The 15,998-nt window shown below is 37.1% G+C and overlaps 1 protein-coding gene across 5 annotated transcripts in view; it reads left to right on the forward strand.

Moving 5' to 3' along the window:
* AGTPBP1 (ATP/GTP binding carboxypeptidase 1) overlaps window positions 1–15,715 on the forward strand; it is a 152,696-nt gene extending 136,981 nt beyond the window's left edge. For all 5 annotated transcript variants that reach the window (XM_073345032.1, XM_073345029.1, XM_073345030.1 and 2 more), the window contains one exon: window positions 12,290–15,715. In XM_073345032.1, the coding sequence (XP_073201133.1) occupies window positions 12,290–12,467 (178 nt within the window). In that variant the 3' untranslated portion in view covers window positions 12,468–15,715. The remainder of the gene's footprint in view (window positions 1–12,289) is intronic.
* Window positions 15,716–15,998: the final 283 nt, after the last annotated feature.

The raw sequence follows: 15,998 nt of genomic DNA on the forward strand, positions 1-15,998 counted from the left end.
TGTCCACCCCATTCATGATTTTGTAGACCTCTGTCATATTCCTCCTTAGTTGTTTCTAAGCTGAGCAGACCCTAATCTTTTTAGTCTCTCTCCTCATATGTAAGCCATTCCACAACCTTGATTATCTTTTGTTGCCCTTTTGTGAACCTTTTCCTGTTCTATTCCATCCTTTTTATATCACTCAACATATAGATTTTGATGGTATATTAAATTTGTGCAAGAATTATTACTACTTTTCTCATGCTTAACTGCTTTTGAAAGAATTCTCTAGTAAAACTCATCTCAGCAGAGTTCTGTCGTGTGTGCGCGTGCGTGTGTGTATGCATCCAGCGTAATCTAAACACCTGCTATAGTTAAGGTTGAATTCTGATTTCCCTTCTAACCTTGCTTTTCAGTTACTCATACTTTTTTGCCTTAAATTTGAGGAATTTGGAGTGAAATCAGGTGATTTTGTTTTTGAGCTACTTGGTAATAAAGTCTACGTTTTGCTCATAAATTTCAATCAGAAAATTTTGCTCTCTGATAACTTGCAAAGGACTGAGGCTAGAAACTTCAGCTGTAGCTTGTCTTTCAGTGACACCTACAAAACAAAAATCAAGCCAGCTTTGAAGAATGGCTCAATCACTTTTAAATTAATGAATATTTTGAAGTTGGATGCATCTGTAAAGAACCTTTCAAAAACATATTTAGGATTCCCCATGTAAGGTACTTGGTAGAGAGAGTGAGCATTGCAGCCAAATGGTTCTTCACGAAAGGAATTAGGCCAGTTAAGAATGCTTCTGTTAGTGCCACTGGGGCATGGTGCTTCAGTAACTTATATTTCCATAGTTGGGAGCATTTAGATTATGCCTCGGATCAAGGAATTTGAAGCCAAATACTTCAGATTTTTCTCACTTCTTTCATTCTTTTTCTTTAATTTCCCATGACTTTTAAATATCTTAATATAACATTAGCACTCAAGTCAGGAAATTCTAAATGTTAAGTTGCTTCCATTATGTTCACTTAGTCCTATTGTATTAAAAACTGCAAAATATAGTACTTTCACATATAAACCTGTGTGTGTAATATAAAATGTGTGGGGAGCATCCTTTAACTTGTGGAATAGACTGGCTTTTAACAACTTGTTTCTGTCTTAATGCAGCATTAAGACAAATTAATGTTTGTGTGTGACTTTTAAAAACTGCTGTCTATTTGTCATAACCAGTTCTATCAGTGTATACCTTTAAGTCCGATCCTGTTCCATTGATTTCAATGGCAAAGTTTCCATTGAAATCAGTGGGAGCAGATTCAGATCCCCATAGGTACAGGGAATATCTCTCTGATTAAAAAAAACTTTCAAACCACTGATTACTGTTTAAGTGACATAATATATGTTGCATCACTGAATGAAAGCATAAAACCAAGTGGGCCCCCTTTTTATAGGGGGGTATTTTGACCTAATCCTTGTACATAAACTGCACAGTCCTATAATTTTTCCATACTTTTCCATACTATTGTTCTGAAGGCTTCAGGAGTAAGTCCCACCCTTCATCGCAGGCCCCCAGATTTTCTGCTGCTGTTGGTAGAAAAAGTTGGCAATTCAGTTTCTCCCAACAATTTTGTATTCTAACTTTAATTTGAATTTTTGTGCGCTAGCAACCTATAATCAGTCATTCCTCTCCTGGCTTGGGTATTTGGCAGCGCAGAAGTTTGTCAACCAGATGTGCCACTTCAGAACCTCACTAGGAGTCCTCTGCTACCCTTGGGCTATGCAAGCACTGCACTGAATCGAAGCAGCATTCCCTATGTGAGGTGGCATTCACAGGCTCCACATAGGGTGAATTACATAGCCAGCCAACCCTCGCACTGCCAAGCACCCAGGGCTCTGAATTGTACTGGCAGCTCAGGTCCCCTCCCCTCACCTGAGGAGCTACCTCCAGTGCAGGAGGATACTCCAGTCTCACTGTGTGTCTACCCTTTCCCTACTCCACAGGCTTTGAGTGCACATTAGAGCATAGGGAGCACTTCAGAGATCCATGAGGATTCCACTCCCCGTGAAGTAACACCATTATGGGATTAGAGAAGAGGAAGTGAGAAATCCATTCCCATGTTCAAAGTGGCTCCTGAGTAAAGCCCTGAGTTGAACTAGGTTACTCCTATAGTACTTATTTGGGTGCTAGTTAGCCTGTGGGATCAGGCTGGCAACCTTTCACGTTCATGGAGACATCTAGCAGCTTACTTCTACAAACAACATATTTGTACCAATACTCTTCCTTAGCTGAGTATAAACAGCCAGGGGAAGTACCATGCATGCACTAAACACCCCAGCACCCGCCACTCACCCCAACAAACTTTCTGTGCAGGACTTTTCCAGGACAGGATGCCAGTGGCTTGCCAGGAATTCATTAATATTAATAATATATCTTCCCTTTCAAACATTATTAAAGGTATGATTTTGTATAGACACCACCTCTGAGGATATAAGGTCCAAATAAGGGCTTCTGATTAAAACCAAATGTTAAACTAAAGCATTATGAAATTTCTTTGTTTTTATCTAACATTTTGGGAGCCTAGGGTTGGTGCAGCAGTAGCTCCACTTGTGAAAAAGTGACACCTTTGGAAAGGGTCTTTCTTCCAAAAGATCACATACACCATAGGAATGAGAACACACTGTACAGCAATTTCATAACCTCAGCAATAACTATTCTGAGCAAAGATTCCTCATATACTTAGTAAGGAAAGACTGTTTGGTGGCAAGCATGTGGCTCATCATCTAGGGATATGAGCCTTGCTTAGAGTGAGACCTCTCAGGGTCTGTCATGGTCAAACCCTTGATGTGATTTGTGACAATAGCAATGGCTTTTAACTCATTGGCTACAAGGAAGCTGGGTTACACAGATACCATTATTCTTCCTACACAGATACCTTGTGCATATAAGCATACAGCGAGAAGCTGTTTGGAAGAATAGTAGAGAAATTAGTAGCTGAGATAACAGTGAGGGTTGAGGCCCCTATGAAAGCCAGCATAAAAATCCATTGGTCACCACCAAGCACCCGGGTATCCAAGAAGGAACTGTTACTTTAGCAGAGGTAAAAATCTGGAGCAGAAGCTTCCAAGAAACCTAATTACATTTTCTACCAAACCAACAAAATTCTCAGCGTGACAACGATGAAACGAGCATTTGTGTCTAAGAGCTCACAATCCCTTCTTTCTGATCTACTTTCCGCACCCAAAATCTTCAGAAGTGGCTAGTAACAGCAAGGTACAGGTTGCAAATTACACATGCATAGACAACATACGAATCAGTGCCTTGCCCCAAGGGTGGGGGGGCACTTGTAACTGGAAAGCTGCTAAAAAGGATTAATAGCCACCGGTTGTTTAAAATCCTGAAGAGCTTTGAACCCAATGAATTGCTCATCCAGTGGTCAAAACAAGGATGGCTCAAACTGTAATTTTACCATCGTGATGAAGATTTGCATAGATCCAAAGCTTCCTTGCATCAGTCATTTCCTGACAGTGCTCATCCACAGCCAATTATCTCCAGTGGGCAGGATTGCTGGTTTCATCCTGTGAGTGGGTTTCTCAAAATACATCTACGAAAGCTTCTCCTGAGGACATAGAACCACACACCTGATAAAATGCAAAATTAGGTGTCAATCTCAGATCACATCTTAATGTCCTGTTTGTACTCACCTACCCACAAACATGATGAAAGCCAACCAAATTTTCACTCCAGAGCTCCATGTTCTCACTATAGAAACAAGCCGCACACAGTAGGGCATATAGGTGGAAGACAAATTTCCAAAATCTCAGCATATGCAATCTTTCAGTTCATTTTGACAGCTGTTAGTGGTGTGTCTGAACAAAACACACACACTCACTCTCTCTCACATGGCCATATGGGATCAAGCCAGTGATCCAATTAGTATCCTGCCTATGATGCTGGCCAGCACCATTTATGTCAGAAGAAGGTATAAGAAGCCAAACAGTAGGCTATTACAGTGCTCACAAGGAAGTATTCTCTTGCCTCCCATTAGAGGTTGGTTTATGATTGAGGCATGTATGTTGTATCCCTTCCAAAACCAGAAAGTAAGTAGAGGTTGAAGCTTCTCTGTGGCAATGGAAGTAATGCATTGGGCAAATAATTTGTTTTCAAGGCAATTCACATAAAGGATACAGAAAAGGGGAAACCACAGAGAGTTGAAGTCCTCTTAATTCTCTACTGCCCACGAGGCAGGACTTCCTATGCAGCCAAGGAACCCATACTGGACCTACAGAAAAAGACCAGACCCCTTGAAGCGGGACTCCTTCATCCAGACCACGAACACCTATAGTCAACAGCTGGTCATTTGAAGAGAAGTGTAGTTCAGCATGAATTCTCTCTTAGCTTTTGGTATCCAGATAGAACTCAACCAAGAATGTCCTACATTAATCTGGAACATTTTTACATTTCTGGTGAATTGGGAAACATAATTCTCTTTGGGGCAGGGACTGCCTCTTTATTTTTACTGTTCCCAGGAAAAAGGGTCCTGACGTCTAAATGATACTGAACTGTAAGAATAATAATAATCACAACCTTATGGTGATTTCAGCTACATTGGAGTTTCTCAGAATAGTTGATTGGAGTCCTACAATCAAGCATTATGGAAACATGGGTACAAGTCCTAGTGGCATTCTGTAGGTAGGCATGTTGGACTCTGTTTGACTATCATCAAAGGACAAGATTAATCAAATGACCGGTTATACAGGACAAAACCATTTACCTCCAAAAGGCAGGTTGTGAAATTACTTCCCTTGCCTATACAAGAACCATGCTGCTGTTGTCCTAAGAAATGAGGTTAATTTTATAGCTCCAGAAACCTTTCTGTTCAAGATAAATTCCTCCTTCCACAGTGCCTGGGAAATAGTCCAAGGCCATAGTGTCCCAGTTGGAATATTTGTGGTAAATAAGGTAAGTTACTGTACATACTTTTCTGAAGCTGCTGATTGTAATAATATGTCTGAGAGAGTCTCCTTTTTAAAAGACAAAAGGTGTGTGCATTCAGAAGCACTAATTAATTAAACAAATAGTATAGGTAATTACACAAGACCTCCTCTTCCTTAACTTGGGAGAAAGAGGACAGGCCAACATTTTAAAGTACTTTTCAATATTTCATTACATCTGGATGTACTTACCTTAAGTTAACCAAAGCATTTTCAACTGAGTCAGCAGCATGTTTGATTTACAAAAAAGAAAGCAATAACTAGACTTATTTCCCTCTGGTAATGCACTTTAACATTTTAGGCGATGAATTAAACATTTAAATTATTTATTTTCCTTTAATTATTCTGAACTCTTTTTCCAGTATTTTCCCCCCAGTTTCCCCAAAGAGAAACCATTAGGCTACATGTAATAATGGTCCTGTAGTAAGAATTATGGTTGTGATGCTGACGGGTTTGATGGGCTCTATGAATGCAATGAAATAAAAACATATGACTCTGGTCATAACTAGTGGGATTTATGAGCATTATCTATCTTTGTCTGATGACTTGACCTTGTTCAGAAATTCTGGTGCCTTGTTCAATTTTATAAGGCTCACACAGTATGTTCTAGGTTAGTGGTTCTCAACCAAGGGTATGCAGAGGTCTTCCAGGGGATATATTGACTCATCTAGATATTTGCCTAGTTTTACAACAGGTTACATAAAAAGCACTAGCGAAATCACTACAAACAAAAATTTCATCCAGACAATGACTTGTTTATTCTGCTCTATATACTATACACTGAAATGTAAGAACAATATTTATATTCCAATGAAAAAGTAAGTGATCCGATATAGTGTGCTGTGATACTTTTGTATTATGTCTGATTTTGTAAGCAAGTATTTTTTAAGTAAGGTGAAACTTGGGGGTACGCAAGACAAATCAGACTCCTGAAAGAGGTACAGTAGTCCTGAAAAGTTGAGAACCACTGTTCTAGGTTATCCAGTGTTTTCATTTTATAGATTTTGTTTAATTATAGCAGACACAGATTGAGCTTTAGGATTTCTCATATTACTTTCTCATTAGAGTTAACAAAGAGGAAATTTTGGGAAATGGCCAGGGGGAGACCAGCTCTAGAAATGAGAGGAGACGGAAACCAGCTACAAATGCTACCTCCCCATCTCACTTTGTGGGAAGGTTGATGGCACCCAGCTCCTTTTGATTGTGAATAGAAGTTGGACACTGAACTGCTTTTCAAATTTGTCCTTTAGATCTTTCCTTCTCACATAGGAAAAACCATAGAAGGGGAGAATTACCCAAGGGAACTCCATAAGCAGATGTAAGTTGAGTTCCATGAGTGATATTGCCTTCAAGGGAGGAGATTTTTTAGCTACTGTAGGAGCATGGCCTTCCAATAGCTTGGATATCTGGAGATCTCTGGGTAAATTCTAAGGAACTGAGGACATGGAAAGCTGGTTCCTTTGCACTACTCCCTGACTCCTCTCCTCCCACTTTTACTTCCCTGTCAAAACTCCTTTGGCAGCAATCACTGGTTCCTTGCCAGTTGTTTTTCTGTCTCTCGCTGATACCATGTGGTGGTGTAACTTTCAGTCTTTGGGCAGAAACTCTCAATCTCTTCTTGTAAAGCACTGTAAATATTCTAATGTAAGTGTGTTTTAATAAGTTATAGAAAATTTTTGCTTCCTTCAAGGTTGACTTCTCCTGCAACTGAAGCATTTGAATAATGAAAAATGAGACACATGTTTTGTATCAGAAAAAAACAAAACTGGAAAAATCATGAGTTCGTTGTGGCAAAAATAGCCATTTTAGCTGGGGGAAAAAATCACAACTTTTTTCCAAAAATTAGTGTATTTTTATTGGTAAGTGTACCAAAACATTCATTCAAATAGGAAAAAATATAGAACATAAAATATTGCCAAAATTATTTGAAAAATTATAGTAGGTCTTGTTTTGATATAGCATTTTATGCATTTTTAAATTACATGATTTTCTGGATATCCTGTCATTTCTAAACATATTTTTGTATAAAGGAAGGGTATACTTTTGAAAAGCACTATTTGTTTGAGAGTCTGAGTCCTGCAACACTCATAAGTTACACTTAGTTTTCATTGAGAAGTTGATCTTCACACTTGTAAGGGTAAAAATTAAATTTAAATAAAATATATGAACGCTAAAGAAGTTTTAAAGGGGTCACTTGAACAGCTGTGACTTTAAAGAAAGCACACATTATGTAATCCATGACAATCCACCAGTCTTAATAATAATAAACCAATTTATTATTAACTTTTTGTTTTAAAAAGAAAAGCAAGAGGTGATGGGGGAGGAGGGATTATTGAGTATGTTAATTAGAAACAACTCAAGGGAAAAGTTAGGAAATTAAAATCCATAGAATCAGCATGGAAGGCAGCTAAAAATACTTTGAGTCCCAAGACATGTCATGATATTAAAAAAAACAAAATTGATTAAACAGCAAGGTTCAAGTGTTCGTCACCAAAAATGTAGAAATCCAGCACAAGTGAGAACAGTGGAGTAGAGTCTAAATTTTGTTAGATGCATTCTAAAATACAGATTAAAGAGGGCTAAGAAGAATTTCGAAGACCAAATATCAAAGGATGATATGATAAATTCACTACATCAGAAATAGATCCATGGGAGGGCCTGTTGGCTGTGAACTGTACCAGACACTCGGATACCTTTTCGATGGGTACAGAAGGAAATGAAACATGTAGACAAAATAAGCACAACCTAACATATTTTATTTCAGTAGAATGTGAATGGGCAATAATAGCATAGTGGGTGCCATGGAGAGCCAGGTAAACTTGTTAAAATGAAAATAATTTCAGAGCCAGACTTAATAGGGGCAGATATTTAGGCAAGCTTCTCCATGTAGCTTTGCTAATCCTGACCTGTAAATTAACTTTTCTAGTACTGGACTTCTCCTGAGTGGAAAAAGATAATTATTGTATTGATAGTTTTATGATTAGTAAAAATTTCATCAAAGATTAAACTACCCTTACATTTCTAACCTGAGATTTGAATGCAGATTGGCAGTTGCAAATGTCTGTGGTGCATTATTATTACTCTGCTTTGTTCTCTGGATTTTAAAAAGATGATCATGTTAAGATAAAAACTTGACATGCCTAAGTGTTCCCTGATGCCTCTTTTGAGACAAAGCTGCAGTATTGGCTTGTTTTTAATACTACTTGCTAGTTGTTGACCTAAAACGGAGTTAAAATAGCAATAATTTTCCGTCTTGTATGCGTATTGCAACTGTCTTGTACGCATATTGCAACACAGAATTCAGAGTGGTAGCCGTGTTAGTCTGTATCAGCAAAAAGAGTGAGTGCTTGTGGCACCTTAGAAACGAACAAATTTATTTGGGCATAAGCTTTCGTGGGCTAAAACGCACTTCATCGGATTTATGCAGTGAAAAATATAGGAGGAAGATCACACACACACACCCACCCACCCCCCTTATCCATAGCTTATGCCCAAATAAATTTTGTATTAGTCTCTAAGGTGCCACAATACTCTGTTTTTTTAGAATTCAGAATGTAGACTGGGACATAGTCTGTCACTTGGTAAACAGAATGTAAGCTCCTAGAAGTGAAGGTGGCTTGCTGAAATGTCCAGTTCTCTGCGTAATCATTAAGACAGTTGCAACATGTTCTGGACTGTGTATGTGTAAAATAATTTTTTTAAAAACTACAGTAAACTTACCTGATGGAGAGAGAGTATCTCTTGCAGAAGACTCCATTGCATTCTCTGTTATCCTAAGTTACATGCAACTAAACAAATCAATTTTATAAGTGTCTATTGTAATACATTTTTATACGTTAACTTCATGGTAGCACTGGCTAGAAAAACATGTCATTGGCACTGCAAAAATTAATTTTGTGAAACTTTTCAGTTCTCATAACTATGAGTTAATGAGGGCAGTGTTCAGAATTAATGGCTGCATTTCCTGTGAATTGAATTACACAGAATATCCTGTTTCAGAGTAGCAGCCGTGTAAGTGAGCTGTAGCTCATGGAAGCTTATGCTCAAATAAATTGGTTAGTCTCTAAGGTGCCACAAGTACTCCTTTTCTTTTTACAGAATATCCTGCAATTGCAGTGGGAACTCCTTGTATGTGTAATCTAGCAAATCAATATCTGTGTTGAGTGATCCGAAGCAGAAATCCCAGAATAGTCTACACACTTGTTGAGATGAGATGTGTTTTGAGTGTGGTTTCTTGCAGGGAGTAATTTTCCAAAGAAATGAATGAAAATTTCAACCTATTTTCCTTCAAATGAAGTAGGTGTTGGTGGATTATGATTTTCTAGAGGAAGGAAAATAGTCACATCGTTAAATCACGGGATGGGGAGTCAGGAGATCTGGCTTTTGTTACTGGCCCTGCCATAGATGTTCAGTGCCATGTTGTATCCCTATCTGTAAAACAAGGATACCTTGAAGACTTAATTCATTAATGCTTGTGAAGTGCCTTGTGAGCCTCATGTAAAGGCACTAGAATAACAGTCTTGTTATAAGTTTATTTGTGCCAGTCAGAGTACCTGATTGTATCCCTCTCCTTAACCCTTCATATGTTGCTTGTCCTTTTGGAATGTAAACTAATTAGGGTAGACACCCAATATATGTATGTTCAACATCTAGCATAATTAGCCTTGGCCCTAGTTGGGGTCTGTGGGTGCCACCAAAATATTAAATAACAATTGTTAAACACATTTAGTTTTGTATTGCTTTTCTTTTTGTGGTATTTAGTAAGCACAACCAAGCTCTTAACCCTTATTCTGAAAAATTTAAAGGGTAAATGTAATATACAGTAGCCTAGTCTCTCTCTCTTTTGTGTGCGCTAATTTAATTTGTTAGGCCTTTTATTTTTAGTACTTTTAAAACCTATTTTTAAACTAAAAAGTCCAGGTTTTTTGGTCATGTTCCCAGTATGTGAATCTTAGCTGTCAGTTACACACTTCACTTGAGGTTTGAAGGTACAGAGAATACGCTCAGTGAAAAATATTTGCACCAAATTTCAGCCCATTGCAAATTATAATGGTCCTTTGCTTACTCTTTAAAAGAGCTTTAGAGTGGAAACAGTAATGAAATTAAATGCAGAGCTACTGTCAAGAGATCCTATAGTGTACCTCAAAAAAAAAAGTTGTAAAAATTCAAATGTATAACTTTGAAATACTTTGTTTAATGATCCTAACACAATAACCCAAACCAGACCACCTTACATGTTCCTAACACACCTGTTGTGTGTTTGAGTTGTATCTGGTTATTATTGATTCCTTAGTTCCAGCTCTTCCAATGTAGAAACATTTGGCAAACCTAATGGGGAATCTATATGATTTGATTATGAATTTAAAATGGGTAAGTTGCAGATCCTTTCTAGGACCTCATCCGAACTCAGAGCTACTTACTTTATGAAATATTTAGAAGCATTTAGTGCTTTTAAGCAAATAGCTTTATTCTGTGTCCCAAGGGACAATAATAAACCTGGGTATGAAAAATTCAATTTTTATTTTTTCTCATAATAGGAAACTCTGGGGTAGTGAAAAAGGCCTATTCAGTCTTGGTTTACTCTAATGGTAGATAATCATTTTAGAATCTTGGAAGAAATTAGTTTAGCACATTACTCTAGAAACCATTTAGAATATCCCATAGTCACTTACCCAGCTTCTTAAAGTTAACTGCTGCCTGTGAACTGCAGGATTTAAGATAAGATGTTCAAAAACTAATCTATGCAAAGTATGAATAAGTTTAACAATTTTCAAATAACCTTGATAATTTTGCATACAAAAGAAGGCTTAACCCCCTGCTTTGTGAGTACTTAAGCTTTCATTTACAAACTAGTCAAAAGTGCTCTTTGTAACATTTTTCAAACTAATTAATAACTTTTTTTTAATTAAAACATAAGTTTACAATCTGAAAACGAGCTTATAATTTAAAACACTAAAGTTGGAAGCTCTTGACAGCAGGGTCTACGTTTTCTTGTATCTGTTCAGTCCCTATCACAGTTAATACATATTCTGTATGTTATATAGTAGCACCTTGTTAGGGTATAGATATTCAGACCTGTCTGTAAAGGCCTATACTCTAAGAATTTAGGTGTATTCTTATCACTTAGCTAGTTATAGAGGTATAAAAGAAAATCAAAATTGCTGTCTGCCGGTGTAAGGGCCTGCTCTTACTGTGACAGTCTGAGGCTCTGTTCTTAGGCTAAGATCTCTGGCTAAGCAGCAGAGGCAGCCATAAGCTGGGACGCGTATGGTCATATCCTCACATTCCAAACTAGTCGCGTTGAATCAGGCAATCTGGGGCTGTTAGAAAGGTGATCTGATCTATCACCTCCAGAGAAAGGGAAGAGCCTAGAGGATGTAAAAGGAAGTTTAGTTTGATAGTTTTCTGTTCAGTAAGAACTCACTTATCAATAGACACAGCTGGGAAACCCTTATGTCTTTATAGATGTAGTTGTGAAATCCTCACTTCTGTATTATTTTGTCATTATAGTTCCCACTTTGCTATTGTTTATTTGCCTGGTCTCTGTCTGGTTCCGTGATTGTTTGTTTGCTGTATAATTAATTTTGCTGGGTGTAAACTAATTAAGGTGGTGGGATATAGTTGGTTAAATAATCATGTTACAATATGTTAGGATTGGTTAGTTAAATTTCAGGAAAATGATAGGTTAAGGTATAGCTAAGCAGAACTCAAGTTTTACTATATAGTCTTCAGTCAATCAGGAAGTAAGGGGGGGGAATGGGAACGGGAACGGAATGGGGGTGGGGAAATTGGAATCATGTTTTGCTAAGGGGCGGAAATGGGAGCAGGGACACAGGTAGGCTCTGTGGTGTCAGAGCTGGGAAGGGGGACACTAAGGAAGGAAACTGGAATCATGCTTGCTGGAAGTTCACCCCCATAAATATCGAATTGTCTGTACTTTTGGACTTCGGGTATTGTTGCTCTCTGTTCATGCAAGAAGGACCAGGGAAGTAAGCGGGTGAAGGAATAAGCCCTCTAACATACCTAAAAAGCTAACTTACTCCCGTTCAATGACTTTTAAATTGTGTATAATTTCTTTATATTTTACATATATATCCTATGTAGTGTGTGTCTGATATTAATTTGTTAGCTTTATAAATGTCATTTTGGCTCACCGTTTATATGCATTATTCAGGTTAATTATTCCTATTAGCCTGATTTTCTTACATTAAAACGAGTATCATTTTGAATTATTCATTTAGCTCAAGATAAGGTCTTTCTGACTGTAGCTGAATTTAAATCTTTAAAAGCGATTAATGCAACCTATTGTGTGTTGTCTTTCTACAGCCCCACTACATATGTTCTAGATGAAGATGAGCCTCGCTTCCTTGAAGAAGTTGATTACAGTGCAGAGAGTAATGATGAGCAAGACATTGAATTGGCTGATAATGCAGGCGATTATGAACCCTCTGTTCCAGAAGAGGGGCTTTCTGACTCAGAAATGACAAGGACACACCTGCCTTGAGCCATCTTTGTAGACTCAAAGAAGAAAATGAATATCCTGGTTTTTAGTGGACAGGAAACAGGGAAGTATCTGGCTCTCAAGAGGGTTGGCTCAAAGAGACAAAAGTAATTGAAGCCAGTTTAGCTGAAAGACAATAAATGTGTTTCTGATTTATGATAATATTGGCATTTGTTTTATTTAAGGAATTCAGTGCCTTCATTTGGCATTGAATATATCAAACAATTGCTTTACCATTTCATTTTCTACCAAATATTGTTGCATGGCTTTTTGTGTCCTTAATCACCAACAAATGGATTATAAATTGTAGTATGTCAGATACAGAAATTAATATTAAAATGCCTTGTGGTACAGTCCTTTGAGTTTCTTCCTGAAAAATACAATGTACAGGTTTTTATTAATTTGTGTGTTTATTGAGGTTGAGGTTTTTCTTTAGAATTATGTTAAATGCTTGATTTTTTTGAAGTAATGCGGAGCTTGCTTTGAAACAGTTTCATTCTCTAGTTACTAAATTAAACAAAAATGAAAATTTGATCAATTGTTGTGCTTGTTTCTTGATCCTTTAATACACTGAGATTATAATTTTACAGCAGCCATAATTTAAAATATACAATGACATCTAACTTGCCTTTTTAAAAAAGAAAGTTATTCTTGCAAGATTACTGTTAGTCCACTAGTCAGAAGTGTTTTATGGTGGCTCCTGCACCTACTATGAATTGTATGTTTGCATAAAACTCTTCCCTGAAACACATCATCTCAGTGAAGAGAGAGATGTTCATCTCCACAATCAGTTAATTTTTAGCTTTGCAAACAAGTTTACTCAGTGACAAGAAGTGGCTAAATGTGTATACTGTATGTATATTTTGCTATGTATTTTTTAGCAACTTATTTAATATTCTTGTCAAATTCTTGTATTGTCAAAATGAGTTAATTTCATTCTGGGCATGTTTTTAAGGGGAAAGGTGGTATCCATGTTGGTTTAGAGTCTTCCTGTGAGTCAAAGATAGTCATGTTTTGGGAATGAACAAAGTCCTTTTGTACCTCCCCTACACCTCTACTGCCCCATTTTTGCTTAGAATAAGATTTAATGTGGAGCTGAAGTTACTGCCAAATATTTATAAAACTGAATTTTTGCTACAGCAAAAAGTTTAATTAATTATCCTTGCTTGAAGTGACCCAGTTCTGACTCTTCTTTATTTTTTTGAAAAATGCTTGTATAACATAAGGGGACATCTAAAAGCATCAAGCAGTATCTTTCGATACTGCAACAGGTCCCTAACTAAAGAGATTTTTAAGTGTCAGCCATGCAAATGAAATTGGGGTGTGTGTGTGTGTGTTGTTTTGTTTTTCTTTCTTTTTATTTGGTGCATGAAGTAAAAACCATAGAGAGCAAGATGGCTCAGGGGATCGTCAGTGGAAATGTGAAATCTTTTACCAATAACTCATTGGTTCAAATCCAGTTTAGGTAGGTAGCAACAGTCTGTGCCATCTTGGTTTTGAAATTGGGGTAGAGAGAGAAATGCTGGCATATTTGCCGTTGAAATAGTAATGGCTTGCTCTTATGCTTAAATTTTTAAAAAAATTAAATGATCAGCGGGGAGAAGTAAGGGAATGATAGAACCACCTATATACTCTCTCCTCCAACTTTTTCTTTTTAAGGACTGACCATGTTAATTGTTCTGTGACCTATATTGAATGAGTAGGCAGGCTCAGTCCACTCCCTGGTGAGCAGGTGTTCAGACAGCAAAGTGACCATCACAATTGGCACTTTGGGCAATAACCAGAGACACCAGGGACTGAACCTGCTACTCTTATCACCTAGAGGTCATTCCTCTAGATCAGGATTGAGACACATTAGCAGGGCAGTGTAGGGAAGCTCATATTGCTCCCACTGTGTTGTACCCGTTCTGGGTATAAATAGTCCTCCAGTCTCTAGAACTCTTACTCTAGCACCCTTCATAAGTAATAAATTCACTTAAATTAACTTGGTGTATTAACACAGCAAGTTAATTAGCATCTCTGTGTAGATTGACTTAATAGTAATATAGTATCAGAGAGGTAGCCGTGTTAATCTGTATCCACAAAAACAACGGAGTCGTCCGGTGGCACCTTAAAGACTAATATTTATTTGGGCATAAGCTTTCGTGAGTAAAAAACCCACTTCTTCAGATGCATAGATGCTTATGCCCAAATAAAACTGTTAATCTTTAAGGTGCCACCAGACTCGTAGTTGTTTTAGTAGTAGTATAGATTTCAACATTTTAATACTGTGGCCTGATAACATTAGGAATGTATTAATTCAATTTAAAGAACTCCATAGTCTCAATAGTGCAGTATCCTTAATGCCCGTCCCAAGTAAGTGTGTGTGTTTGTGTAGAAGCTCTGTTTGGACTAGTGGTTCTGGAAGATGATCCAAAAGGAGTTATGAATGACTACTGAATAAATATTTATTCAGGGCGTTTGTTACAAACAGATACTTAAATACAAGTCTGAAATGTAAATACAACAATGTTCATTTCAATCTAGGTTTTGAGAGGCTGAATCCATTGTGCATGAGAATTTCAAGAGCATGTTTTATATACTGTACTGTACATGGCTCAGTATCTCGGTGCTAGTTATGACAGAAGAAATTCTAGTCTTAATTCTAAATTTTCTTGATTTTTATGACTCAAGGTCCTTGCAACATATTTTTGGTATTACATGATAGCTTTAATACAACCATGACAGATTCTTCATAAGGAAAGAGGCTATGCCTTTGCCTCCCTCCAAAATAATGATGAGTTTTAGTAACATAAGCATTTGATTTTGGTCATGATATTTACTCTATGCTTCTGAAGACTGAATGCTTTGCATTGCTAGATAATGAATTCCAGTATTCCCCATCCAGGTGTGATACAGAGACTGTAACACAAACTTGATACTCTTCCTTCAGCAGTAGGACATCTTTCCTTGAATGTAATGGAAGCAACCTTCTTCATGTAATGTAATTTTCAAAGATTGCCATTTATGTCAATTTGTATGTGATGGTTTTTGGATGTGAAATATTGTGCAAGTCTAACTGAACAAAGAGAACCAGTGTTCGTTTCAAATAAGGCAATAGTAGCAGTAAAAAACTTCTTACAAAATCAAAATTCAGGTATCAGATACCTTTTCATTGTAATGCTGTACTAGACACAATTGTGGCAGTATTATTGTGCATGCACAGATATAAATATATTAAGAAAATATATAATAAAGGAATCATTATAATCGCCTTGTTTCCCTACACATTTTATTGGATTGAAAATAGAAATGGTTAATTTTGTGGTATTTTCCTTTTGCCAGGTATATTTAATGAGAGCATGTATGGTCCAGTTTTCAGTGTGAGCTGGGGTTGCTCAGTGTTTCTAAAAATGAGGCAATTAATATTCTAATTCTGTCAGTTTTTAAAAATTTAAGAAGCCAGCATGCTGCATTGGGTTAAGCTTTTCATTCACAGGCTAATGAGTAGAATCAGTTTTAGAAAACTGATTGCTTTTGGTGCTTGTAAAAAGT

This window comes from Lepidochelys kempii, chromosome 5 (genome assembly GCF_965140265.1).
Source record: "Lepidochelys kempii isolate rLepKem1 chromosome 5, rLepKem1.hap2, whole genome shotgun sequence".
NCBI lineage: Eukaryota > Metazoa > Chordata > Testudines > Cheloniidae > Lepidochelys > Lepidochelys kempii.